The sequence below is a fragment of the Semicossyphus pulcher genome, unplaced genomic scaffold (genome assembly GCF_022749685.1).
Source record: "Semicossyphus pulcher isolate SPU_LCO1_2020_fin unplaced genomic scaffold, fSemPul1.0.p SCAF_22, whole genome shotgun sequence".
NCBI lineage: Eukaryota > Metazoa > Chordata > Actinopteri > Labriformes > Labridae > Semicossyphus > Semicossyphus pulcher.
In genome coordinates this window covers 20,649,868-20,677,402 of record NW_027211696.1, presented here as the reverse complement: position 1 = coordinate 20,677,402, position 27,535 = coordinate 20,649,868, and the positions used below count along the sequence as shown (strand labels likewise).

The window sequence follows — 27,535 nt, the reverse complement described above, 5'->3', positions numbered from 1 at the left end:
TGAGTTCAATAAGAACCTGTCATGAGCGGGTATGGAAAGTGTTTGATGTTAGGAAATGCTTCCAGGAGTGACGGTGAAATATTGGAGCTGCTGTGAAAACAAAGGTTGTGAAATCAAATCAAACATTCCTGCATGAACCCTCCACACACCTGAAAGTACCTGTAGGACACCTGAAAGCCTAGACAAGTGAAAGTAGGCTTCGTTAAACCGTAACTCATGACCTACTGTCGAAACCCTCGTAAACTGAACCACTCACTGTTCATGACATCATCACCTGCTGACAGGTGAGGTAAACAGGCTGTATATGAGCAGCAGGGCTCCAGCGGTCCGGTCGGTTTGAAGTCATTACTACTGAGTGAACCGTTAACATGAACATAAAACAAACTCTCAGCTGTTCCTCCATGATTACACACTCACGCTAAGGTCAAAGGTCAAACGATAACTGATGAGTGGTGTCTTTACTGGTACAGTGACTGTGCTAGTCCGATTCAGCAAAGGTAAACGATCCCCACAGAAGAACACGAGACTCAGAGATCACATGAGGCAGGTCAGAGTAAAACAATTATGATGCAGATGATTCACAAACATACGCTTCACTCGACCTTTAAATCTCTGCCTAACTGTGTCGAGCAAACCAGGTTTGTGTTTGGAGTGAAGTGTTCACGTCTCCGCGGGCTGCAGAGCTTCATGCTGCCTCTGAGGACGCTGGCTGACAGTATACAGGAATCATTTCTCATGCCGCCTGAACACGAGCAGAAAAAAGTGATTTTCTCGATCACAATAAAAATGTTTAAATGATATCTTGTTAAAACCTCAATTAAGAACATATATCCAAATCAAGCACAGTCATGGTGCTGAAGCTGACAGCAAACTGACCTACGAGTCAGAGGTGTTCAGGTGCACAGGTGAGAACAGAATCATCCTCTGGCTCCTGAAGTGTGCAGATTTAAACACATCCAGGAGGAAACAGGCTGTGTGAGCTTTGTGAGTTTGGAGAAGTGAAAAAAGAATCACGTGTTCTTTTGTGTTTGTCCTTTTTATGATGAGATCAGAGCGTCCGGATGAATGATAAGAACGTTCTGCTTTTTACAGAAACATCAGTCACTCTGTACCTTTAATCTTGACCAATAAACACTTTCTCATTCTCAGAGTAAATAAGCTTTAGAGCTGCGGGTGTGCAGATTTTGTGATTGTTTGACGAGCTAGGCTAGCTGTTTCCACCTGCTGAACTAGCTGACTGCTAACTGACGCCTTATACATAATGCACTGGTGCCTGTAACTTTAAAATAATTAACATATAATATCTTGTTTCTTAAATCTGAACACAAAAAAGCAGTTAGTGTTTCTTGGCTGGAGCAGAGACTTCTTTATGTTGTAACACATAAACACTTAATATTTGTAAATTGTGTACAAAAACAGAAAATAAAACACGTCAGTTTTGCAGCACTGCAGAAGACACCAAAGCCGTTGTTCTGTAAAACCACCATTTTATTCTCCACAGTGTCTCATGGCTAATCATTACAGAGATCTATTTCAATGAGTCTGTGCAGCAGGTCTTCAGAGATAAGGGTGGCAGGACTCTGATTGTTCGGTGGCTCGTCAAAGATGGAGCCAAGTAAAGCTAACTGTGCACCAGGCCCGAGTGGATGACCTAACCCAGGGTCCGGGCCAGCTGGGACCGTGTACAGTGAGCTTACACTTGATCAATGTGCACCATTCACACTCTGATACCCCTACATGGAAGAAGCCTTTTCGTGGTTCCACGCAGGAATTCTTGGTGTTTTGAATGTATTGTATTTCTGTCTCATTCAGCAGGAGGGTGCAGGTTGGCTGGAGGCCCGCTGGGTCCGATCGGTGCCTCAGAGACAGGTCAGAGCTTAGATAGCAATCAGGGAGCCCGTCGCTGCCAGGAAAAGCGTGCTCCCTCAGAGCCTGGCTTAGTCCCATCTGTGACCTCAGCACTCCATACGGTGCTGCGCGATTCAGTCACTAAGTGTTCCCTACGCAAACCTTCAACGCGTTATCTTCTCGCTCCAGAGATGTTAAGCATCTTCAAAGGATTAAATGTGGCACCTGACTGTGGTTGGTTAAACTTTAGTCACATTTAGTCACTTGATTATTGTTTCTGCAGCGTGGTTGCACAATCTGCGAACATGTCAACATGAGATCCGTATTTTGTAGTGCTGAATCTGGGAAGGGCCAATAAGGTCACATGCACGCAGTTCTTTGCTAATAGTTCAGGCAGGGACTACGAAAGTTTAAGTTCAACGTGGTGGACCCTTACGCAAAACCAGGACGGTATGTTGCCTTGCTCCTCTAAGCTAACGTTTAATTCCCTCCTTTGTTAATTTCACGCATGTGTAACTGAAATCTTTCTAATTGAAGTACAGACACAGCACACTACACTGTAACAGCACAACTGAGGACGTTTTAAAGGTGGTGCGATTACAAAGTCAATTCCGCAAATCCAGGGGCTTCGTGAAGGAAGCCAGTTAGCTGTTTACGTTAGCTAACTTTATGTGATGCTAATTTATTCGAATGAAATGACATAAATGTGACATGAATAAAACTTGGTGCAATGCGATGGTTGTTTAACAATGAAGACAACAACTCCCATAATCCTGTGCTTCTTCAAGATGTAATCAAAAGACTTCTTTTGTTTTAGTTTTGATTGAGACACCTGGCAGAAACTAAAAGTGTGAGGGATCACGAAAAGTCTTGATGATCAGATCTGACTTGTCCCCAAAGGTTTGCAGGGAACCTAAACAGGCTGACTCGCGGGGTCGTACGGAGGGGCAGAGGTCACAGAGGAGGCCTTCCTCGGCTCTACTCATTCACTATAAGAAACTACAGTATTTGTATCAAAAATAGCAGTTTATCAAGGCGCTAGATAGATAGTGTGTGTAGATCTACACTGACAGCTGCTTGTAGAAGCTACGTCATGCTCTGAAGTCTAAGATGAAGCGAAACAGAGATACAGCCTCAAAGGTCTAACCACTGTAACACTGACTCTGCAGCACAGTCTGCTTTTATTCATGCCAGGCATTTTCTACTGCTGCACGCGGCCAACTACTGTTTGCTTCCTCCCTAAAGCATCTTCTACATGTTCAGTGCAAAAATCTTTAGAAGCATCGTGGAGAATTTCTTCCACTCTTGTTGTGTTGTGTTTCATGTAAACCAAAGAGACTTTGATAGTTCGGCCAAAAAGGCAAAAAATTATACATAAGTAATTCTACAGTATATTAAAAAATAGTCATAAACAGAAATACATTTCTAGATAATAACATTCTACTTACTTAGAAAAACATAAGTGATACTAACATGTTCCTGTTCCTTATCCGTTAAGTGATGAGACTGATGTTTGGTCCAACACATTTGTATAAAAACATAAAACACTGGACGGTATGATGAAGTACAAAGTACCAGCTGTAGCACCTTGTTAAAGGGGAGTTCTGGTATTTTTCGACCTGGGCCAAATCTTTATACATTAAGGCTCCAAATGACTCACGAGTACAAAGAGGTTTAGCTTCAAGCTACAAAACAGGCTGCAATTTAATCGTAATTTTTCAAATTGCGTCCACTAAAAGTTCTCTGTCAGGCCTTACAGAAAGGATCCCCACAGAGATAGACCTTTTTGTTACAGAGGAAGATGATTGTTTTAACCACAAACAGACGTTACATCGCTCTCTGCAAACACACCAGACTCCATTCACAAAATCGGTTATTTTACCTCTCAGAACACAGGAGCTGCTGGTCTACTGCTGCCTTGAAGGCTTGTGATTTTTGTGCTACTGTATGTTACACAGCTATAATGATGCATCTGAACAAACCATTTAAAGCTCACAAAATCAGAACCCCCCCACAAATGATCAAATGAGCGGTGGACCAACAACAACTTCCATAAAGTAAAATTAGTCAAGTTTTATCAATGGAGTCTGGTGTGTTTGCAGAGAGCGATGTAACGTCTGTTTGTGTGGCAACATTACAGAAAGGATCTCTTTTGTTACAGAGGAAGATGATTTTATTAACCACGCTTAGAATAACAATCTGAGCCTGTTTTGCTGCAGCCATTACAGCCTGTTTCACGGCTGCAGGCTGCTGCAAACTATCGGGTCTAATCCAATCCTTTTCGTATCTATAAGTCATTTAGAGCCCAATAGATCGAAGCAATTTGGCCCCAGGTTTAAAAAATATCCGAATGACCCTTAAAATGTGGACGGCAACGATTGGTTTGGTTGTGCTAGGCTTGTTTTCCTACCAAACAAGTATCGCAGGATTTGAGCTTTTCTCTCTTGTCATGTGTTTCATGGCTTCGTCGTTGTTGTTCCAGGTCTTGAACAAAACGATTAAGTGCCCAAAGTATCCGTCCGACTAGGAGTTTCTCTGCTGTCGGACGTGTTCTTCTTTGTTGGATGACGTGTTGAGTCCGGTCTTGAATGACAGTATGGCTGTAGCTACAATATCCTCCCACCCTAACCCCCCACAACAACCCACCCACCCCAATTCAAAGGCATTGATTAAATAATATGAACCTTAAATATGTGTAAACTACCCCTTGTAGAGTATCAGGTCCCAGATTACAACAACATGACTCATCTGACAAGAATGTCTTAAGGTTTCCATGAAATAAAGAATCACAGTTTGTTCATACCTCCAAACAGTCTTAATAGTGTGTGAATGAATGTGTGTGTGTGCATGCTGATGTGTGTGTGCAGGATGTTTGAGTGTGTGTTTGCAGCTCAGTTGTGGCCCTTGAAGCAGTACACTCCGTACAGCTTGTGCTTTTTGTCGGGGAAGCCGTTGAACCTGACGGCGGCCTCTGTGGGGCTGCAGCGCCGGCGGGGGTTGGAGATGGGATAACGGACGCTGCCGTCGGCCAACCAGCCAGCGTCGCAGCGGTCGTAGCCCAGCAGCTTCCAGGCGGCGTACATTTGGCCGACCTTGGCGATTTGAGCTCCGTCTTTCTGGCACGCCCTCACCGCCTCGTCGTAGGTTAACTTAGAGGGGTGGATCAGGTAGTAGAACCGACCTGGGAGACAAAAAGGAACAAGATATGAAGTCAGCTAAACGCCCCCTATAGGCTGCAGAGTGTATTACACCCTGTGAAATAAACAGCTGATTACATCTCTTTCAGGGACTTCATGGACGGGCAGGTCGCCACTATGGCAGCTAGTTCTGCAGTCCAACAAGACTCTCCTGTACAACTTCATCTCTCCTCACGATTTCTTATCATCAAATAGCAGGAAACTAGAAATGTTACATTCCTAATCGATCTGATCCCTTACAGCGGCTCTTTCGGTATGAACGAGTCCATCTGAGTCGTAGTTGAGAGACATTTATGTGACAGGATTTCTCTGACTGATCAAATCCCACTTCCTGTGTTTCACTCCTGTCCAGTTGGTGGCGGTAATGAACCTCTAAGCTGGTTTGCCAACTGTCAAACACTAGAAGTAGAAGAAGAAGAAATCCTCTCCCCAATACCAAGGTAAGATGGCGGACGTTTGATCCCATGTGTTCTGAAAGATTACCCAACAGTCTGAGTTTTGTTCCACTATTGTCTTTAGGAGCAGCCTGGTTAGATGAAGGGAACCACACACACATAAAGAGATGATGACCCTTCACCTTTGTAGTGGGACGTGAAGCAGAACACGTCATAGTGGTTCTTCTCCTTGTCTCTCAGGCCGTAGTTTCGGACGCCCGGCACCGTGTTCTTTCCTCCGCAGGGCTCTCTGGGGACAGTGATCGGGTACTGGACCGTCCCGTCGCTCAGCCAGCCGGCGTTGCACCAGTCCATCTTCCCTCTCCACGCCTCGTACAGCTGGTCAAAGGACGCCACGATGGCATCCTGCTCCCGACACGCCCGCTCAGCATCGTAGAAGTTGAGGTTGTAGCGACCCAGACGGGGGAAGTAAGGGAAGACGACACCTACAGGGAGAAAGATGTGATAGCTTCAGTTAGCAGACAAAACCAGGATCTGTCCTCTGGGACTTTTATTCCATCTTGTTATTTAAAGTAAAGACTGAAAGTGACAGCACGTCCTGCTGTGTAAGCACAGCTGCCGCTCCGTCAGCCTGCTGCCAGAGCGTTTGGCTTCAGGCAGTAATGGCTGATCCTCTGGCTGCTCTCACACATAATGAAGCTGCTCCGACACTGATGCACACTCTGCTTACGGAACAAACTCCTGAATGACTTTCCCCCGAGCACTCGCTGCTCAGGATGCTAAATTTAGCTCGCTGTTACAGCACAATGACATTTATAGACATTTTAAAGAGTAATTCCACCAAACTATTCTACCTTCAAGGTCGAGGGACACCACCGCTGTTCCATCCTCCAGCCCGTCGATAACTTCACATTTATATTTCCCATAATCCTCCAGGGTGAGTTCTGTGATAACCAGAGAGGCGTCCATGGGGGAGGAGCCCTGCAGGTGGACGCGTCCGTGGAAGCTTCCGTAACTCCTCTTGTGGTAATCCATCGCGACAAAAACATCCACCTGGATGAAGAAGATTTCTCTGTTAGACTGTGAAGCTGGTTTCATGTACCAGACCGTCCAAGATCTCTAGGTGAGTGAAAATCGTCCTTATTCATGTGTTAGCAATTGTTAGCAGGTATCTGCGTCTGTGCTCACCACACCTAGCTTGTTCACTTGTTTGTTTGTTGTTTGCTCATTCTGGGGGAAAATCCTTGAGCACAATCTGCGTAACTTTGATAGTTTAGTGTTTGCTGACACCTTGTTCATGTCCAGCTAAACCTTTCATGTCCATGTATGGTCACTTCTGGCTCCAGAAACAAACATGGCAACAGCCAAGTTGACAAATTTGAGGCTTTAAAATGTTACTCCACAAATCAATGGTGGCTACGTTTACTTTTTATTTACCGTCTAAGGTTTGCATGTTTACATGTCCTTGTACTCTTCTTTCTCCATCTTATTACAAGTGTATTGCTGCAATTATTGACGCAATACTGCCACCAACTGTCAATCAGTGCTAAAGCTAGGAACGGCGTCCCGTGGATGCACTACAGACAGTAGCTGCAGGCAAGAATCTTAATGAACATACACTGAACTCCCCATTGTTAAAAACTAGTGCTAGATTACTGTTGCAGTTATTTCCCATCATGCACCTGGTGGAAATGTACATGCAGAAAAACAAACACTGGAGCTGAAACAGAAGCTGCAGCTTGATTGAGGCAAAAACGCTTCACGAGCTAGCAGCACGAGCGAGCAGGCCACTACAAAATCACTTCTATCCTCCCTGCTTCAAACTGTTATGAGTTCATCATCGAAGCTAACCGCTGCCATGCTAACACCATGTGCTAACACCAGTCAGTGTCCAACTATGGCATCACATTCAGTTACAGTGACAGCAGCCCTCCACACACCCCTCTCTGTGTGCTATCTACTTCCTGCTTAATGCAGGAGAGAGCGCTCCTATTGGTTGTTGTGTTCATGTCCTTAAAGTTCACTATTCATAACGACTTTAAACAGAACCTGTGAAACCTCGGACAGCAGTCTTATAAAATGAATGTTTGACCTCCTTCAGGTAGTCTGAGGTCAGCTTGGTCCATTTGATCCTCATCTTTCGGTTCGGTGCCATGGACTGGTCCCTTTGGATCCTGCATGGTAGAGTCGCGTTCCCTCCTCGTTTCGACAAAACCTTTGTTTGCTCTGCTGCGACCGAGAGTCGAGGGCCGTTTTCTGAAACACAGACACAAAAACATGAAGGACATCTGGACCTGTTTTGATTTCCCTTCTTCAGCTTGTATCTGTGCCGTCCTGTCAGGGTGAAAGAAATCAATAATCTCCTCCAGAACCATTAAATAATGTCCTCTTGCTTTTCGCCTGCCTAATTATGTTTAAACAAGAACACACGCGCTCTGTTTCTGTGCACACGAGAGCCTTTAACTGTTCATCAGAGGATTCTGCAGCTGTGACCTTCAGCCTCCGTCACTAACAGACTCACAGAGCTGTTTAACCACCGCAGCGTTTCACCGAGTGCTGCATAAGCACGAACGTCCATCAGTTCACCTGATGGATCATTGATGTTCTGATGTTCTGTACTGGTGGACGTTAAAGGGACAGTCGGCTTTTTCTTCTCCGTCACTTCCTGAATCATCAGACTGCTGTTTGATTCTCATGTCCGTCACTATCAGCGCTGTTACCTTTAACTGTGTTTATTCCCTTTTATTTATTCCTTATTTTTTACACAGAATCATTAAAGCATTCAGCTTGTAAGCTAGTTAGCAGGTTAGCTTTATTTTAGTCTTCCATTAGTTATCAGATAGTTTTCACTTAATAGTTTAGTTCTTAGTTTTAGTTAGTTATCAGTTATTAGTTAGACATTAGGCTGCTTAGTAAGTTGTTTTATAGAGTTGTAATGACGACTTTATAAATTGGTAATTAATTTACTGTTTAAAAATCCATCCATTCATTATCTACCGCTTATCCTGTTAATCCCAGCGGTCATTGGGCGGCATTGGAGGTAACAGAGCGTTACAGCGTCAGTGTAAACAGCAGAGCCGGCAGGGCGGAACAGCGGCGTGTGCTTTATGTTTACACCTCGCGCACATTTTGGGGTGGCTTCACGCCGGCGTTGCGTGGTCCAGTGTAAAATGGCAGCATAACGGTGCAGCTTCGTTACCGCAGTGTAAAAAGGGCTATAGAGACAAACACGCTCGCACTCACATCACACCTAATGTAGAGTCACCAGTGAACCTAACGAGCATGTCTGTGGACTGTGGGAGGAAGCCGGAGTACCCGGAGGGAACCCACGCATGCACGGGGAGAACATGCAGACTCCACACAGAAAGGCCCACTACGTCTCAACCGGGATTCGAACCATGAACATGTAAATTAATGCGTCGTAGATTAATTTGAAACTAGTTTGTTGTTGTTTGTCAGTTCAGCCTTTTATTAATTAATAACTAGCTAGATAATCAGTGTTTGTTATAGCTGCCACTTCTGATGTTTGTAAATGACGATTGTTTTGATGTTAACAGCTGCGACTTCGATGCATTATCCACCACATACATGTAGAACTAAGGTTATCTGAAGATAGTAGTTACAAAAAGTAATCAGTTACAAAAGTAATCAGACCAACAGACTCAGACCTCATAAATGACACAGGAGAGAAATCCACCCATATAACGCTAAGATTCTTGACTTCCTAGAGGTCAAGGGTCAAAGCCTAGATAGTGGAGAGTTCACTAAATCACTGTAAGAAAAAGCAGACGCAGCATTTTGTGAGCTCTGTAAAACCTTGTGTGGAGGAACAAGAGTTTACATCACGTTCCCTTTGCTAAATGAGCCAGGCTGTTTGTACTGCGTGATGATGACAGTGACATAGACCAGTTGCTTTGTGTGTCACTGGCTGAATTCCAGACGTCAGCTGGACACATGAAGATCTCGAGATAAATCATAAGCAGCATACTTGTCGGTACCTCAGCTGTGTTTTTCTTACAGTATCTGAGTTCTGGACCTGTTCAAACAAAGTTTCATCTGTAGGTGCAGCTGAGATAACTTTATCTCCCTGAGCTAATAATCCCCACATAGCAGCGTTATCAGCGAGCCGCAGCCACAGGATGAGCTGATAAACGGAGGAAACAGACGACGCTGCAGAGAGAGTGTCGAGAACGAAGCTCAGAGAGGACACCAGAGAAGAAGAAGAAGAGCTGTAAAACTCAGCAGTAAACTAATGTACTCACCTGTGACATAGATGGTTCTGGAGTGCTCCAGCTCGGGGTACAGGATGTCTAAGTCGTTCTGTGCTACACTCAGAGAGATCAGAGCACAGAGCAGCACAGGAATCATCTTCACTCACCAAACTGTGGGGCCGGTCACTGCAGAGACACAGAGGAGAGAGGGAGGGGTTACACAAGAGACGAGAGAGTCTCAGGGGAAGGGTCCGGTGGTTTTTCTGACCGGTTCAACTGAGCACCAGAGCCGGGCTTCAGAAACACACTCACATTTTCACTGAGAGGTTTAGGAAGAAATGTAATCAAGTCAGGACTCATTTATATTTGAATATTTGGATTAAAGTACAAATGATGAAAATATCGAAATAAAGGATGTCAATGTCAAAAATAAAGGAAAAAATGTTTAAAAAATTAGGTAGAAATGTCTAAAATAAAATCAAATATGTTGAAAATAAAGGCATAAATGTCTAAAATAATGTCATAAATGTTAAAGCAACTAAAAATGTCTGAAATGAAGGAGAAAATATTGCAAATTAACTCAAATTGTAAACGATAATGTCCAAAATCTTGAAAACAAAGTAAAAATGTCTAAAATAAAAGCAAAAATGTCACCAAAAAAAATAGAGGAATAAATGTTGAAAATTAAGTGAAATTGTCTAAAATACGAGCAAAAATGTTGAAAATTAAGCACCAATGTCTAAAATAAAAAGTTGATGGTCTAACATACAGACATACAGGCAAAAATGTTTCAAATAAAGGCTAATATCTTGAAATAAGTTGCAAAAATGTCAAAAATTAAAGCAAACATTTTGAAAATTAAGTAAAAATGTCAAAAATAAGCGTGAAAATCATGAAAAATAGTCCAAAATGTCAAAATAATCAAGAACAAACCTGAGCACTAAATATTAATTCCAAAAATAAACCATTTTGCATTTGAAATAAGAATCGAGTAACGTTTTTGTTTTTATACATAATGCACAAAATGTAGACTAAAATAAAATTTCCTCCTCCTCTAGTTCTGTCTTATTCCAGCCCTGACGCTCGTCCACAGTGTGACCCAGTGCTTCTATCTGCAGTGCTGCTTCCTCCCCGCTGTAACAACTGCAGGAGAGCAGAGCAGCCTGCAGGCGACTCACTCAGATCATCTGCACACACACGACCGTAGCCTCCTCGTTTAACTTGTCTCAATACAAAAATCAGCCTGTGACAATCATCCCACACAATCGACCTCCGTTGCACAACCTGCAGAAGCTTCACACAACAGAGGACGCACACTACACAAGCTACACAACAAGAACAGCACACACTCCTTAATATGAGAATCTGCAGTCTACATACTGTGCAGTAAACGTTTCCTGTCATCCAGCAGAGCGAGGAAGCAGCATGTCCCGGTCACACTGACAGCCCACAACTTCAGAGGGAGACTGTGCCACAGTGCAGCGTCACACACACACACCTCAGGCTACATTTACACACGCACACACACCCCACACTCACTGCAGCCCGTCCTCTACACACTCATCCAGAAGAGAGAGGGATTCACTGTTTGACTTCAACTTTAGGCATTTGATTTATGGAAGTCCAGAGCTGCCAATATTTAACTGAAGTCTCTGAAACAACTTGAAACGACACTTGAAACAATGTTTTTTGATTTTAAAATTTAATTATAAAGTAAATTAATTTGTTGTCTTGCTTTGAGTCCCAATCCCCCAGGGTTGGGAGGCTAAGGAGACTTTAAACTGGGCTTGAGCTACTAAAATCAAACTCCTTCTCTGGGTCATAACTCAAATTTAAATACACAAACATTAAACACATATTTTTTACAAAAATTACGACTTACACTTTCAATGGACACACTTTTTTTTTTTGTCTATTGTCAATAAATATATTTAAATCCACATAAAAGTTGTAGCTAGTAAAAGACGTTCCTTGTACCTGCAGAACTTGCTTTAGAAAAATGTCATTTTTACGTTTTCTTCACTGACAAAGTAATCCAGTGATAGCTGTGTGTACATGCATCGGAGCACTGCAAACAGGAAGTGCTAATAGCTAATTCGGCATACTTTAATTGAGACAGTTTGTTAAATGAAAACAGATGTAGGCAGATATATAACAAACTGCCTAATGGACTGTTTTAGAGTCAATTTCATTAAATGAGTTGATTTTAACATTGGCAGCCCTGGGCTTCCATAGAAAGTGTATGTTAGGGCTTTTGAGTCTTGTGTGCGAGTTCAGGGAGTGTATGTGTGTGTGTGATCACTGTGTGCGTGTGTGTGTGTGTGTGTGTGTGTGTGTGAGGGGGTAGTCATTTGGATTGATTCCTCTTCCCCCCCCCTCCACCTCTTCCACCCTTATCTTCATTCACCATCCCAAACTGCTGATGCTCCGGCCCCCTCTGCCAGGTGGAGCTCCTGCAGTCAGCAGAATAACTGCAGCACACACACACACACACACTGTGCCAGTTACACACACATTTCTGATTACCCCTCCCTGCCTGAAAATAGTCATTACGCATACCGGGTCAGGACGAGGAGGGGGGGGCTGCAGGGATAAGTAGGTGGAGCGAGTGGAGGAAGATGTGATTTGTCCTTTTGAAACAGGGTGAAAACTTTGAGTTTTCTCTGCAGGAGACGAGGAGCAGCTGAGGTGTGAAATGAGAAAAGAGGAGAGGAGACGGAGGGAGATGAAGATGATGAGATACAGCAAGAAAAAAAAGCTGAAGCAGAGTGGAGGAGGTGGAGGAGGAGGAGGAGGAGGAGGAGAGGAGGTGGAGGAGGAGGAGGAGAGGACTCTGCAGCAGCAGAAATGATGCAGAGCTGGAGTTTCATGCTCCATTAACAGTCCTGTACTTAAGTTCAAATCTGGAGTATCAGTTCTGTACAGGAGACTTCGTCTGTCATAACAGATTATATTTCTACTCCAGTACAATTATGTGAGAGCTACAGAGACTTCATAAATTAGTGTTTTACATTTGAGCTTAAACCATTAATACAACATGTCAGCTTGGTCAGTCTCTTTTAGGTCCCCGGTCAGTGCAGTTCAGCACACGCAGGGTTAGCAGTCAAGTTAGCAACCACAGGTTAGGTTCAAATACAGAGGGGAAGTTAGCAGTAATCAACATAAATCCTCAAGTTGGATCTTCAAAATAAAGCGACGAAGTTAAAGATAATTAATTAGCAAAGTCAGATAAGATTTTCAAAATAAAGCGGTGAAGTTAGTGATAATGAATAAACATCTGTTTAGACTTTCAAAATAAAGTGGTTACGGTAATGATAATAAATAAGCAAAGTCAGATTAGATATTCAAAATAAAGCGGTACAGTTAGCAATAATAAATGTGCAATTACAGGTCAGATTTTCAAAATACAGCAGAAAAATTAGCAATAATAAATAATGTCAGGTTAAAATTTCAAAATATTGCAGTAATGTTAGAGATAACAAATACGCAGTCAGTGATAATGAATATACAACATCCGGTAAGACTTTCAAAATAAAGCTGTCAAGGTAACTACGATAGATATCCAAAGTCAGATTAGATCTTCAAAATAAAGTGGTGTAGTTAACTATGATCTTTAACTTTTAGAATAAAGCCCCAAAAAAAATAGCAATAATGAATAAACAAGTTAGAGTCCGGTTAGGACTTCAAAATAAAACGATAAAGTTATTAACAATAACAATAATAATAATAATAATAATAATAATAATGCTACATCAGGTTTGATTTTTGGACTAAAGCTGTAAAGATCGTCATTCTAAATATGTGACGTCAGCACTGACATTTTAAATAAAGAGGTAAAGTAAGCAGTAAGAGATATTCGAACAGACGATTCAAAATACAGCGATAACGAGAGGAAAGTAAAAAAGCTAAGTCACATTTTCAAAATAAAGCGGTGACAGCGATTTAAAGTACACAACATCAGGTTAGATCGTCAAAATAAAGCGGTTAAGTTATTTATAATAAGCAAGCAAAGCCAGGTTTAATTTTCAAAATAAAGCAGTGAGGTTAAAGTTAATGATAATAAATGAGCAAAGTCAGATTAGATCGTCAAAATAAAGCAGTGAAGTTAGCAATAATTAATAAGCACCATCGAGTCAGACTTTCAAAATAAAGCGGTGAAGTAGGTGATTATAATTAAGAATTTTGAGGCTGGACTTTCAAAATAAACCCAAAATATCTCACATTTTATGATTTTTTAATGTGCAACAATAATAACTAGACAATTCCCCATTGGGAAATCGCGAGAGTGGGCTGTGCTGGAGTCTGAACAATTAATTGGCCCAGCTGATCTCGGTTGCCACGGTGATGGTTGTCGGAAAGCCCTAGAAACGGCTTATGTGACCACAGCTGGTGTCTGTGACAGCTGATCTGAGCGTGATTTCTGGCTCACATTTAGGACGTCAAACTACTGCCATTTCTTCAAAACCAAACATGATATCGGCAAAATTTCTTGACCATCAAGCCAGAAAGGCCTTAAAGAACACAGACATAAGTTTTTGTGGTCCTAGCTTCTAAAATGTGGTAATAGGAGCGAGTTAAAAACATGTGCAGTTTTGAAAATCCTGGAAAATCCTCCTCCCGATTAACATTGGAGTAAATGGAGCAGTTGAGAGCTACTCTTGTCGGTTAGGGGCAGATAAATCAAAAACCGTAAATCCTACTGATAAAGTAGACACATTGGGAGAAAGAAGACAAGTGTGGCTACAACTCTGTGAAAAAATCACAGTTCTACTGTGTAATTTGTGGCTGGGGTCGTCAGAGAAAGAGAGAATTTCTGAGAGGTTTTTTTGAGTCTCTCCACTCTGTCAGTTAGCTCTGCACGAACATTCCGCAATACACACCCATTATAAATCCTGAATTTTTCCAAAATAACTCACCATCTTTAAAGGGTCACCGTTCAAAAACGAAACATCGTAGGAAAAAAGAATACAACAAATACAACTTAAATAGACAAGACCCGTGCCTACATTTTAAAGTTTGAATGGTGTTTCTAGGTGAACGTAGGCCAGAGCAGGAGATGTTTGAAAAACGTCGCAGATTTGCGAGTTTTTTGTACCTCATCCCATTCATTCCAGATGGGAAATTTGTCGCAGTTTTTCGCGTCTTACGACAAAATCATTGATAGGATGAGTTTATATATGAAGTGTATCATTGGATATCAGACCTGAATACTTCTTCCACCACTGGTTAGCAACATGAGCAGGTGTTACCTGTAAACACACTCAGCTGTTTATGACGTAAACCTGCACATGGCTAAGACATCATCTGTGTGTGTGTGTGTGTGTGTGTGTGTGTGTGTGTGTGTGTGTGTGAGATCTCTGGACACACACACACAGCAGATCGAAGATGTGACAGCATTCCTCAGCGTCCATCTGTGTGGAGGGTAAACAAGGCCGAGGCTTTACAGGCCAGGTGTGAGTGCATCACCTATTTGTCCTCAAACATGTTGCCGGTCCCGCTCATAGACGGGTACGATGACATGTGAGGCTGTAACAGTTTGTGTCTGCAGAGAGCGTAACATGTGAGGCACCGTGCAGGGATCCAGAGAGGGTTTCATTCTGGGTGTATTTAATGAGTTTCAGTCCCCAGCGCCTCGCGACAGTATGTTCAGATATCACTGAGCCTTAACGTCTCCAGAACAAGAAGAAAACAACAAACAGAAAGCATGTCTCTCTGGGAGGAGGTCAGATCCAGTGATGGGGTAAGACTCAGATATTTGCTTGCAGTTGTTTCTGCAGTGATCTGTTGTCCCTGAGGAGCAGCAGGACTCCACCCGGCCTCTGATTATTAGGAAAACAAACACATGCACTCGCACACACTCTGATACTGGAGGGGATTTATTTTGAAAGGTCAGCAGTTTCTGCGTTTGAAAGTTTAAATAAATTATTCTGTTATGATAATTTTATTGCAAACTCGACTTATTTCTTCACCACAATCCTGCAGGGAATCAATGAATGACATCACTAACAGGAGGAACTCTTCAAGCTGCGTCAGTGTGATGTTGCAACATCTCAACAATGAGCGGACTCCTATCATATGTTGTGCAGACATTCATGATCCCCAGAGGACCAAACCTTTCCTCTAGTGCCACCATCAGCTCCATTTTAAAGAGTTCGGTTGGAGCAAAAACCTGCAGAGCATTCATTCCTGTTAGCGCCAGCTGTTCTTTGTGTTCGCAGCTAATTATCAAATGCTAGCATGCTAACACGTTAAACTAAGACGGTTACATCATAAACAACAAACTTGCTTAAATTCAGCACTTTAGCATTGTTATGGTGAGGACATTAGCACACTGTTGTTAGCATTTAGCTCCGTAATTAGCTGTGCCTAGGTACAACAGCTAATACAGCGCTGCTAGCTTGACTGTAGACTTTCATGCCTCATTTCAACTGCACGTTAGGGCTCTATTTGACTCTCTTGGAAGTCTCTTTTTTTGGGGAGTTACATCTGCAAAAGTGGACCGTACCTGGCACTCTTTTAGTAACACCTCAGACCCCGCTCACACCTGGGGGCTGGTAGCTGGAGAGGTGCCAGCTCCTTTCCTGGGCGCCATCGAGGTGTTCTTGAGCAAGGCACCAAATCCCCAACTGTCCGGGGCGCATGTCCATGTGCAGCCCCCTCAGTCTGACATCTCTCCAATTAGCGCTCATGTCCATGGAGTCCTGTTTGTGTGTGTATTCATGGCCTATTTGTGTCTAGCATGTTCCTAATAATAACAGAGTGAAGACATTGAATTTCCCCTCGGGGATTAATAAAGTATCCCTTCTTCAAGGCTCCAAGCGAGCTGAGGTGATACCAGAAGGGGGAGTTGAAACATTGCGTGCATTGACCACTGATTGGTCGGGGAGAATCTCACGGGACATTCTGCACAACCCCGCCCAGTTTAGGTAGTTAGGTTGAGCGGTCTGCAGCGGCAAAGAGTGACAGATCTGGAATACCCATAAACAGCAGCCAACATATCTTAATACTTATATAAATGCACAAAGCTCAAGTTTATCCGTTAAATGACGTTCAGTTCCTGCCTCTAAAAGCAGGCGTCAAATGGATGTTTCATGCTGCACTGCTGAGCTAAAACTCTCCTGCAGAGAGCACAAATGATCTGCAGTGGAAAAGTAGAGAAAGTACAAGTAGTCATAAATAGAGCCAATAAGAGCCAATGTATAAATAATGTATGCATCTTAGCAATGCACAATCATAATAAGACGCAGGATAAGGTTTTGTGAAACGGTCCAAAGCTTCACCAACATTGGCAAAAGTCAAAACTCTCGTGTCGTTTTCTGGCTGCAAAGTCGAAAAACAAACTTATGAAAGTGTTTCACAACAGCAGAGCGGGTCAGAGAACCAAGCGAGGTGAGGTAAAACAAACCGGAGAGGCAGCGTGTGTCTAACACAGTTACTGTCACACTGCTCGGACACTGCTGTGTGAATCTGAGGTGGAAGTCTTGAAACCTTTAAAATGCTGGACCTTCAGGATTCTGGCATTTTGTGAACGTGACACAATCATGAGGAAAGAACAAACTGACAAAGACGAGCCGCCGGCACACACAGAAAGTTTCCACTCCATGTTTGGTAACGCTCTGTTCTTTATTCTACACGACTAATGCAGTCCATTAGACTCATGTTTATACGACCTTTAACCTCTTCTCCAAACAATAAAGCCTTTAAGCAAGTTCAGACGTCTAAATGGACAGATTCAGTCTGCAAAATGACATAAAAAGTAATGGCATGCCTTTTGGAAATCGTCTGAGTGTTTGTGATTGAAGCATAAACCTAAAGTGCATCAGCAGCTGCAGTGAAGAGACACACCTGCTCTGCTTTGTGTGAGTCAGAAGAAAACACACTTAGAGCACCATCAGCACCATCAGAGCCTCCGACCACATCTATGACACGAGCAGTTCTTCTAATAGGTTTGGTGTTCGTGGTTGGTCAGGGTGTATCTCTGCAGTTCAAATCCAAAAGGACATTTTAAGTTCAGTTTTACAGGCAATTAAACGTCCTGGCACTGTGGAGACATCAAAGTCTAAGGCCAGAAACACAGGGCACGTCCTGCTGCTTTGAGTCTGTTGTTGTCAGATATTTATGAGGCAGCTGAGAAGGGAGCGAGTCGCCACCCGACCCTCACAAACCTCCTCCAGCAGCAGAGCTAAACGAGGTGTGAAACAGCAGAAGCCTTCGAGTCTGACGGAGACCCGAGGGGGCACGAACCGAGAGAAAAGATGGAAGATTAAAGACAAAGAAGACTTCATGACGTTTAACAGTTAAAGGAGTGCGGAACAGAGGTTTGTACAGGGCGGACATGTTGGACAGACTCTAAACAGAAACAGATACCTGATACAAAAGAGGTCAGAGGACAGACACCATGACTTCACAAAAAAATATAGTCATGATCATTATTTTGCAAATCTGTAACCTAGGCCAGGTGTGTGTGTGTGTGTGTTTGTGTGTGTGTGTGTGTGTGTGTGTGTGTGTGTGTGTGTGTGTTATGGGTGTGTGAAGTGAACGACTCTATAAATCTGGTCCTGAGCTCTTTGACTGGGTGAAACTTTATCTGAGACTTTAACAAGCCAGGTGGTGAAAACATCCATCTTTACAAGCGCTGGCCCGAGCAGCTGCGAGATCACAAGATCACGCGACAATTGCAAAATCACGCGATAATTTCTCTGGAGGTCAGATTATAAACAATGACGACGCACGAAACAGGAAGTATTGGCAGGATATCCGACATGATGTATCCTGATATCCGCTGGCTGCACCGGAGGCCTGTAACATTTTATTCACACTTAAAAAATGCACTTTTGGTGCTTCTTGTTTGTCGGATCTTTAAGTGATAAACTGTATTTCATGCTGCATGTTTGGCCTGTTTTTGACTTCCTCTTTCACAGCGCTGTCATGGATACTTCCTGTTGAGTGCAGATCTTATAAAGACGTACGTTTAACAAACTATTTACTCTTCATCCTCAAAGTCTTTTTTTTTTTGTTTTACTGAAAATTATTGGTGAAATGTCCTTTGATGAAGAGTAAACTTCACCTTGGTGTTTCATATTCATGATTGTCCACCAGTGTGGAATATGCTCACTGTTGCCCCCTGTGGTTGATGAGAAGAAACACCACTGAACTCGCCTTTCCCTCCATTCGTAGTATCTTTGTTTCTGTCTTCAGCCACAGGGGGCAGTAAGGAGCAAATCTCTGCCTCATGCAGCATAAAGAGGCAAAGAAGTCGGCACAACCAGGAAGAAACACCAGAGACAAGATTATGGACAACAGGGCGAGTAGAGAGCGATGTGTGCAGGTGGAACCTGAGCACGGGACAAAGTGGGTGTTGGTTTTTCTAAAGACAACTGGAGCGGACAAAAGGAATTCATACAGTTGGAGAATAAGGGAAAGCAAAACCTGAAGGTGGCAGTAATGCAACTACATGGACGCCAACTGCTGTAAAACCCAGAAGAAGAAGAAGCAAGCCACACACAGGTGAGGTCTCTGCTTCATCAGAGGAGTTTTCAAACTACATTTCCTGGTTTGATGAAAGAAAACACTTTAAGGTTCACAGGTGAGTTTGTCTAACGCACTTCTGGTTAACTTCTGCACCGCGGTTAAAAAGCAGCACGCAACACTTATATGAGCTCTCTTAAGGAAATGTTTGGCACCATGTGGGCTGCTTCACAACACCAGAAATCTTAATCCAACACTTGGATGATTAATTGATCTTTTAAGCACAAATGTGATGATTTGCTGATTTTAATCTGTTTATCTTCCTAAACAGAAACATTTTTGGATTTTTCGACTGGTTATGGGACAAAAAAACATTTCAAGTCGTCACTGTGGGATGTGGGAACATGTGGAGGCCACGGTCACAAGCCGAAAACATCCCTGCTGTCATTCAATAAACAAGATACACATTAGCCAGTAAACAGAAGTATTACCCTTCAACAAAAGAATGACGATGATTGACTGAGAGGATTTTACACCTTTACCTTTACCCTAAAAGTTAAGTTCAGGTGATGTTTCAGTTTAACATCCTTTGACGTCTGCAGAGTGAGACCCAGCCGGGCCTCTATGAGTGTGATGTCAGAGGCCTCAGCGGCTCTCAGGAGGGCAGATTAACGTATGGACTCTATTACACGCATGTCATAATGTTAACACTGACTTATGTTGTGAAACGAGACCATGCTGTAAAGCTCTGTGTTGTATTTCTCTGTCTGTGGTATGTCGCAGAGCAGAGGCCACAGCCGGTCCTAATGTACCTCAGATCCACCATGTTGAGGATGGAAGCACAAAAGAACAGTTTGAAGCTTTAGCTCTGACGTCACAATTAACTTCCCTAAAGAAAAAACTAATCTTTCACCTTCCACTTGTTTCCAGGTGTTGTGAAGCACCGCTGCGTGTGTACAAAGTTGTAATAAGTCTCTGGTGTGATAACTGTCCTCGAGTGATGTCACTTGAGTCATGCTTTTGATAAGTCAGACAGTTTGCATTGTAGTTCCCTAACATCCGCGTGGGAGTGTGCGTGCCATGCTAATGGTCACCATCTTTGTTTAGCATGTTTCATCCTGCTAGCAGTAAGCACATAGTGTGGCTGAGGTTTTGACCAAGTCCCTGTACAAGTGCTGCGTCAAAGTGGGCACGACTGTCAGTTTCAGAAACTCGACAGTAAAGTCGAAGCAGAAACCCCTGGGGGGGTTAAAGGGACATTGCTGATGATCTTTGGTGCACTTAGTTTACAGGACAGATGTGAATTCTGCATTTGACATCACTCTGAACTGGTGTAGATAAACACGCAGAGGTGATAACCCGACAGGCTGTTCTGGCTGCTGAGAGACGGTGCTGCTATCTCAGTGACGTCGTCTCTAAACCAGGACTTCTGCAGCTCAGAGCTCTGGAGAACATTTCAGGTCACCCAGCTGACACTTACACAGATAAGAGGTCACGCCCAGCACCACTGCAGGGATTCAAACCATCACCACTTCTGTTTTTATAAGACCGGCCATCTGTCTGTGTGTAAAACTGAGTGAGAGGATCATTCAAGCCCTTTTTTTTAACTTATTTTATGGTGCAAAAAGTTCTTGTTGTTTCCACTGACAGGCTCAGATTGTTCTTCTAAGTGTGTGACAACATGACAGAAAGGATCCCTACAGAGATAGACCTTTTTGTTACAGAGGAAGATGATTGTTTTAACCACACACAGACGTTACATCGCTCTCTGCACACACACCAGACTCCATTGGAAAAAAACAGCCATTTTTGCCTTGCAGAAAATGTATGTTTCTTGTCTACTGCTGCAAAGATTGGTTTGTTTTTTATGTTTATTGTGTGTAACATAAATATTGTGTTGTATCCAAACTAACCATTTAAAACACCAAAGTCAAACCCTGACACAAAGAGTCTAACTCTTTAAGGCAGCGGTCGATCAGCAGCTCCTGTGTTCTGCAGCTAAAATCACTGTTTTTGTCAGTGGAGTCTGGTGTCTTTGAAGAGAGCGATGTAACGTCTGTTTGTGGTGTAAAGAAAAGCGTCACACTTCTTTGTAAATGTAAACTGAACTCTCGTGTCTGAGTGGGTCTTTCCTTTTTTCGGCCTGATGCAGGAAAGTTGCTTCATCCAGCATCTCTGCAGAGGCCCGGGAACACCCTGATGTAACAGGCAGAGCAGCTGTGGGACAACCTGCTCTGGAAAAGTCCACCGACACTTCAGAGAGCTGGTAGGTATTTGTGTGTGGGTGGGGTAGGAAGTGATGGGCGGGGTATTTGCCGAACACAGCCTCTGGTATTCACAAATAGCTCAGTCAGTTTCACATATGTTTTCCTCAGCGGTCAGAGCGGTGGGTTCAAACCGGTCCACAGTACCTACACGTCACGTCACACCATCATGGCTGCCACAAAGAGTCCTCAGTGTGAGCACAGGGCGGCTGTGAGGGCAGGTGTGGCAGCCGGGGACGCAGCTGGAGTGTTAAGAGTGCTTAAAGGCTCCAACGGCCAATCAGAACGCTCCGTGTGAATTCATTAGGAACACATGGGACAGTTTTCAGGTTTTCAACAGCAGACTCCCTGAATGTGAACCCCCCCTCTGACCTCGAGTCTCCATACGCTCCTCTGTGATTGAAGCACAGACTCAAACTTTAGAAGTATTAAACTCCAAACATCTCTGAAGTTATTTCATGAACGAGCAGTTCGGCTCAACTTCCACGTAAAACATACATTTAAATAAAAGTGTTTCATTGTGGTAAACAGTTCTTCATGTTCAGTCTGAGAGTTTGACGAGAAGATCGATGACACTTTTACACTCTTCCTGTGTTTCACTCATTTCTGTAACTTTATGAGTTTCTAATCATCTTTTCCTGCACGCGACCAACCTGCGACTGTTTCACAACGTAAACCACTGCACGAGCTCTTCACGTAGTTTTGTATCATTTCATTTTACATTTCATCATTTCTTTATTTATTTGTTGCTATTTCGTTTCAGATAAAGTTTGATACTCATACTTGTTATTCATATATTTCAGTATTTCGGTTTTCATTTGGACAGAATCTGTAGCTTTTGCACCGGGTGAAGGACGGGCGGGCGCCGAGAAGGTGAATGTTCTTTTAGCAGGACACACCTGAAGATTGTAAAATGTTTTTCTCTTCTGTACAGCACTTTGCTCCTCTGTGGTTGTTTTAAAGTGCTGTACTAATAAAGTTGGATTGGATTGTCAAACTGTTAAATAAACAGAAAAGAAACCGTATTTTTTTCTTGACCTGTACAATTAGTTTGATCCTGTGTATGATCCGCTCTCCCCCCGTGCCACAGATTGATTTTGAATGTTGTTTTTTGTTTGTTGACACATTGATACTAAATCCACTTCTTCATGTGTTTGTTCAGTATCCAAGGATCATAAACATCGTTTGATTGACAGCTGATCTTTTCTTGTCGTTTCGGTTTGAGGACACGTTTTATTAACTATTGATGATATGCACAGAAATGACAGTCATCAATGTGAAAGCAGCATTTTACCATCGTAGTCCAGTTTGAAATACTTCAAACTGCTTCAGTTTAGAAGTGCCAAAACTAGGGCTCGGGCCCCTGCAGAGGATCACCAGATAATACTGAAGGGTCGTGTGTGGAAATAAGAAGACACTAACTCCTGATGCTCATATTTTTGCAGCTGCTTTAAAGAGAATTTCTGGGACAGAATAAAGAAACTCAATCTGAATTATTGTCCCTGTCTAGTTCTGCAGAGTCACAAGTTTTACGTCCTGATTATAAAACCTTTGAACTTTAAATCATGACAGTTATTCTGTCCGGGACATTTGACACTTAAAGGAGCAGGTAATCTCTGCTGTCACCCTTAACCCCCCTCCCCTCTCTCCTCCCCCTCTTCCCCCTGTGAGAGGCTAATTTACGACCCCTCTCTCCTCTCTGTTAACTGCTGCCTTGACCCTGACGGAGTCATACAGTTAAAAGTTAATCTGACTCTCCATCCCAGCATGCATTGTGTTTTAAAGAAGGATTAGGGTGAGGGACGGTGTGTATGTGGGGTTTTATCCTCGCTTAATACCCCCAGCTCAAGGTGCCAGGGGTGAGAGGCAAAGGTCAGAGTTCAGCTCTGGTCACAGGCCAGAGCTACGTCTGATATTAAACAGGCTAATGCTGCTGTCTTCAGGGTGACGTCTCATTTCCTTTTTATAAACGGTGTAAAACTTAAACGGTCCTTCAAGATACTGCAGAGGCATTTAGCTTAGCTTAGCATAAAGGCTTGAAACAGCTAGCCTGGTCCCTCCTAAATAACTCTTAGAGGACGATTTGAGTTGTACAACTGTGAATGCAGCGACCCAAACCAGCACTGCTGTTTACCTCCTGTATCTCCAATCTGTACTGGAGATCAATGGGAGACATTTTTGTAGTTTATAACCCAAAAACATCAAATTATGCTCCTAGAAGAGGAAATTATAAGTTTTAAATTCTTGCAATGACTCAGCTGAGAGACATGACGGACTATAGGTTGCTTTGAGTCTTAGGGCTTCCGTAGATGACCCAACTTTAGTATTCTGATGGATTAATCCGTAGATCGTTGGCTTGATTAATTTATTAGTTGCTTGGTTAATAAAACAAACGGGTGAAATCAGTTTCAATCATCAAAACGCTAAGCTGATTTTCTCAAATGTCAAAAATATTTCCTGTCATGGAAGAAGACTTTTCACATTCACACGGTTTTCCTTTACTCTACGGAAGCCCGACAAGGACATGCATACATTTTATTCACTTCCCAGTGATAACGAGTCATTTCAGTTCTTTTCTCGAGATCTCGATAACAAAGCTGCAGCACGGTAACGTCACATGATCAGAACTCGTATCTCCTCTAAAGAATCACAGAAACTTAACGTCCCTCCTCAGTGTGGGCGATGGCAGCATGTCCTGCTCTGTGACCTCACAGCGAGCAGCCCGTTGCTCTGTTTTCTACATCGACAGAAAATGATCCCGTTATCACGACAAAACCAGCTTTGACATTTTGTTAGCTTTGAGATAAATAAGTCGAGATCTCCAGAAAACAACTGAAATGAATCATTGGAGAAAATAAAACGCATGGATGCATGTCCGCTTAGGGCTTCCGTACTTATCAAACAAGCAGGCAATTGATTTCATTATCAGCTAATCAGCAAATCGTTACAGCTTTGGAGTGAACCTGAGCGGGAAGGGAAAGAGAACGTCATGTTCAGACACCTTCACCAAAGTCACATGACTTCACTCACCTGAAGACACCTGTGTGTTCTCTGTGGCTCGTCTGACTGTCACGTGTTTGAGCTGTGAGCAAGTCTGACTGTTTTTACCTTTAATACCTGCCTCATTAAGGTTTGAGCTAAAACGGAAGAAATGTGTCCTCAAGAAGGTGTTTACTGCTCAAATAGTGGTGAACACACACACACACACACGCACACGCACACACACACGCGCGCACACACACACACACATTTCCTTTAAAGCTGCAGCAAACACACGTTTCTCAACCCAACACAAACTTCTATTCATGAGCAGAAAACAGAGCGCTCCTCTGAAAGAACAGAAACACACTCATGTTTCCTCATCACCAGCAATTTACTCCGAGTGGAGTCGACTGTGTGTGTGTGTCGCTGCAGAGAATACACCCCCCTTCAGTGTGTGTGTGTGTGTGTGTTGGGTGGGTGCAGGGGTAATGGGTGGGGGTCAGGGTGGAGCCGCTCAGTCTAAGCCAGCACACAGAGCTTGGTTGTTGGGCTGAGTGTCGCTCACAGCCCCTCCACGTTCTCTGGGTTTAAATCATCGTCCTCGCTGCGCGACACGCTCGACCACAACTATGAACACTCTCACAAACACCATCGACCGTCTGACGGGCGGCGAGGGATCGAAACCTCAGTTTATGGAGCGCTGCGGGGACGATTTCACACGCCGCTTCTCCACAAGACTGACGGGAAGGGGACGCGAGTTGCGACAGGCCAATAAAGCCGTCAATCAAACGGAGAATGTCAGAAATTCACTGTTGTTTACACAGAATGAAGATCTGAATGGTTTCAATCAGAGGACTTAAAGGAATAGTTCAACATTTCACAGTGAAATATGAAGCCCCAACCGGTAGCTGGTTAGCTTAGCTTAGCATAAACACTGGAAACAGGAGGAAACAATCTCTCGTTCTTCACTAGAAGCTGCCACATGTGGAGATCTGAAGGTGTGTGTAACCTCGTGTTACGTCCACAAGTTTAAGTTTGGTTGAGCACAAGCCGCTAATGTTCGCCCTTCAGGAAGTCACGTCTGTGTCCACACAGCTGTCCCGTCTGCATGAACTCTCCTGCTGCTTCCAGCTCCTTGAGGCTGACCAGTGCCCAGTGTGATGAGCTGTTAGGATCAGGCTCGGCTTGGCAGAGTTTCTGGGCTGGAGGCCGACTGCTACACGAATGACACGACTCTTTCTGAACTCTTAATTGAAGTTACCGGTTCAAAGTCTGGTGCATTCATGTCTTTGCATCGGCTTTGTTTGTCGTCGCTCTGTGCAAGAAACTCTCTGAACACACCTGAAAGTCACTGCACCTGGCCAAGAAATGTAAAAGCACGACTTTGTTTCTTAACATATGAAACAAACAAGTTATAATCTCCACTGCAGGTAAACAGACTTCATACAAACAGACAAACAGGTCTAAAGCATTTAAGTCAAACGTCCAGAGCCCTGTGTGAACATAAACTCTCTCTTATAAAACATGAACATGTCGGCATCATTCAGATGTTACAAACAATCCTCTGCAGTCAACCTGAATCTAACTCTGCTTCTGCCGACAGACGAACGCGGTGCAAATGTTCGACCTGTGCATGTCTGGATTATTGTGCATTAAGAGTTTCTGTTGGATCTCCTTTAACAACATTTGCAGCTGTGAGACGAAACATGCACCAAAGGAACAGCAGGTCTGTCTGTTTGATGAGGACTCTCCTCCAGTCACCAGACCTCAAAGAGAGTCGTACTCTAACATCACATTTCAAATATCAAGGAGGGAAATTGTTTCAATCTGCAAAAGGTCCAGTTTTCTGTTTCAGGGAGTAATCGCTCAGATTACTCGGTCGAGGAAAAGAAGACAGTGAATGCATCAGAGTCCAAAACACTAACACATCTCAGAGTCACTGTTTGACTTGTTTTAGGGACGAACTTTAAGACTCAACCAAACATTGTCAAACTCATGAATCTACAGAAACATCAGCTGATGCTTCAGGTTGTCACTCAATGCACCTTTTTAAATGATTGACACATTGATTATTAACACTGGGAAGATGTCAAAGAGATTTGTTGTTTTAACAGTTAATAAACTTTCCTTCCTTGTAAATGTTTTAATTATTTGTTATTATTCTCAGACTTTTCGCCCCCATTATTCGTGAGTTATTCCAATAAATAAAGCAGTCAATCATGCGGCGCTGTGGTTTGGTGTCCGAGTGGTCTCTGTGTGCCAGATCCCCCTCTGTCCTCTCTGTGTGTAACTCTTCGGGCAAAGTGCCAAAAAGAACCGCGCACCCATCACTTTAGAACACAACCCGTCAAATGAAGAGGAAAAGAATCTTAAATGTCTTTAAGATCATCGTTACAGACGTTAACACAAGAACAAACTCTGTACCTGCTCTGTGTCGCGTGAAGTCTGTCTCCTCCGGCGCTCCAGATGCGGAATGAAGCGCTAAACGGTTACGCACGTGAAGGTAGCAAGAAACAGGCGGTGAGGATGTTTGCAGAGTCTCCTGTTGGGTCCAACTGGAGGTAACCAAAGTGTGGCACGAGCAGCGAACACGCGCACTCCTCCTCCGCCTGCGTGTGAGGAGTGTGCGCTCTGACGCATGCAGGTGAAATGTATGTAAAACTGCGCTCAGCTCCGGACCAACCTGCAGGTTTTATTTCCACATCTGTCGCTCCAAACTGTGTGCGATCAGGAGTGTGTCCTCGGGGCTCTCGCTCTGCTCCGCATCACTGCAGAGGAACACAAGCGGACCTGATGTGGAGCTGCAGGAGTTGTTTTTCAGTCTGAAACAAAGGAGGACCCCAGCCCTGTTGCTCAATGTGAGATGGATGCAGGGAGTTGTTCCTCTGCTCCTCCTGACGCTCTGTCCCATAAAAACCTTAAAGAGCTCACACAGAACATCTGCTCCAATCTAATGTTTGCTTTAAACACCTGCCAGATGCATCTGTAAGTCCACTTATATTAGTTAATCTGATATTCATTAAGACCCTCAGCGTCGTCCTGGCTCTAACCTCTCTCTGCTTGTTTGTTGAATAAGAAGCCGTGTCCATGATGTGATGCAGAAAACAGGTTTAACTGATTTCACTGCACAACTTGAACCTGAAACTGATCCAAATCTAATGTACAGACCG

At 43.4% G+C, this 27,535-nt stretch overlaps 1 protein-coding gene across 1 annotated transcript; it reads right to left on the bottom strand.

Annotated features, from left to right (window-relative positions):
* Nucleotides 1-4,503: 4,503 nt before the first annotated feature.
* Nucleotides 4,504-26,847, bottom strand: hapln1b (hyaluronan and proteoglycan link protein 1b). The gene is made up of 6 exons (XM_069673196.1): nucleotides 26,790-26,847; nucleotides 9,703-9,837; nucleotides 7,533-7,696; nucleotides 6,295-6,493; nucleotides 5,623-5,925; nucleotides 4,504-5,029 (listed from the first exon to the last, which is right to left on the bottom strand). Exons 2-6 carry the CDS (start codon nucleotides 9,806-9,808, stop codon nucleotides 4,740-4,742), a joined length of 1,062 nt encoding a protein of 353 aa, XP_069529297.1. The 5' UTR covers nucleotides 9,809-9,837; nucleotides 26,790-26,847; the 3' UTR covers nucleotides 4,504-4,739.
* Nucleotides 26,848-27,535: the final 688 nt, after the last annotated feature.

Excerpts from the sequence above, each read along its gene's own strand:
- hapln1b (XM_069673196.1), bottom strand. The coding sequence starts at position 9,808 with ATGATTCCTGTGCTGCTCTGTGCTCTGATCTCTCTGAGTGTAGCACAG. Across the intron at positions 7,697-9,702 it reads CAGAACCATCTATGTCACAG|AAAACGGCCCTCGACTCTCG; the intron begins GTGAGTACATTA and ends TCTGTGTTTCAG. Across the intron at positions 5,030-5,622 it reads CTTCACGTCCCACTACAAAG|GTCGGTTCTACTACCTGATC; the intron begins GTGAAGGGTCAT and ends TTTGTCTCCCAG.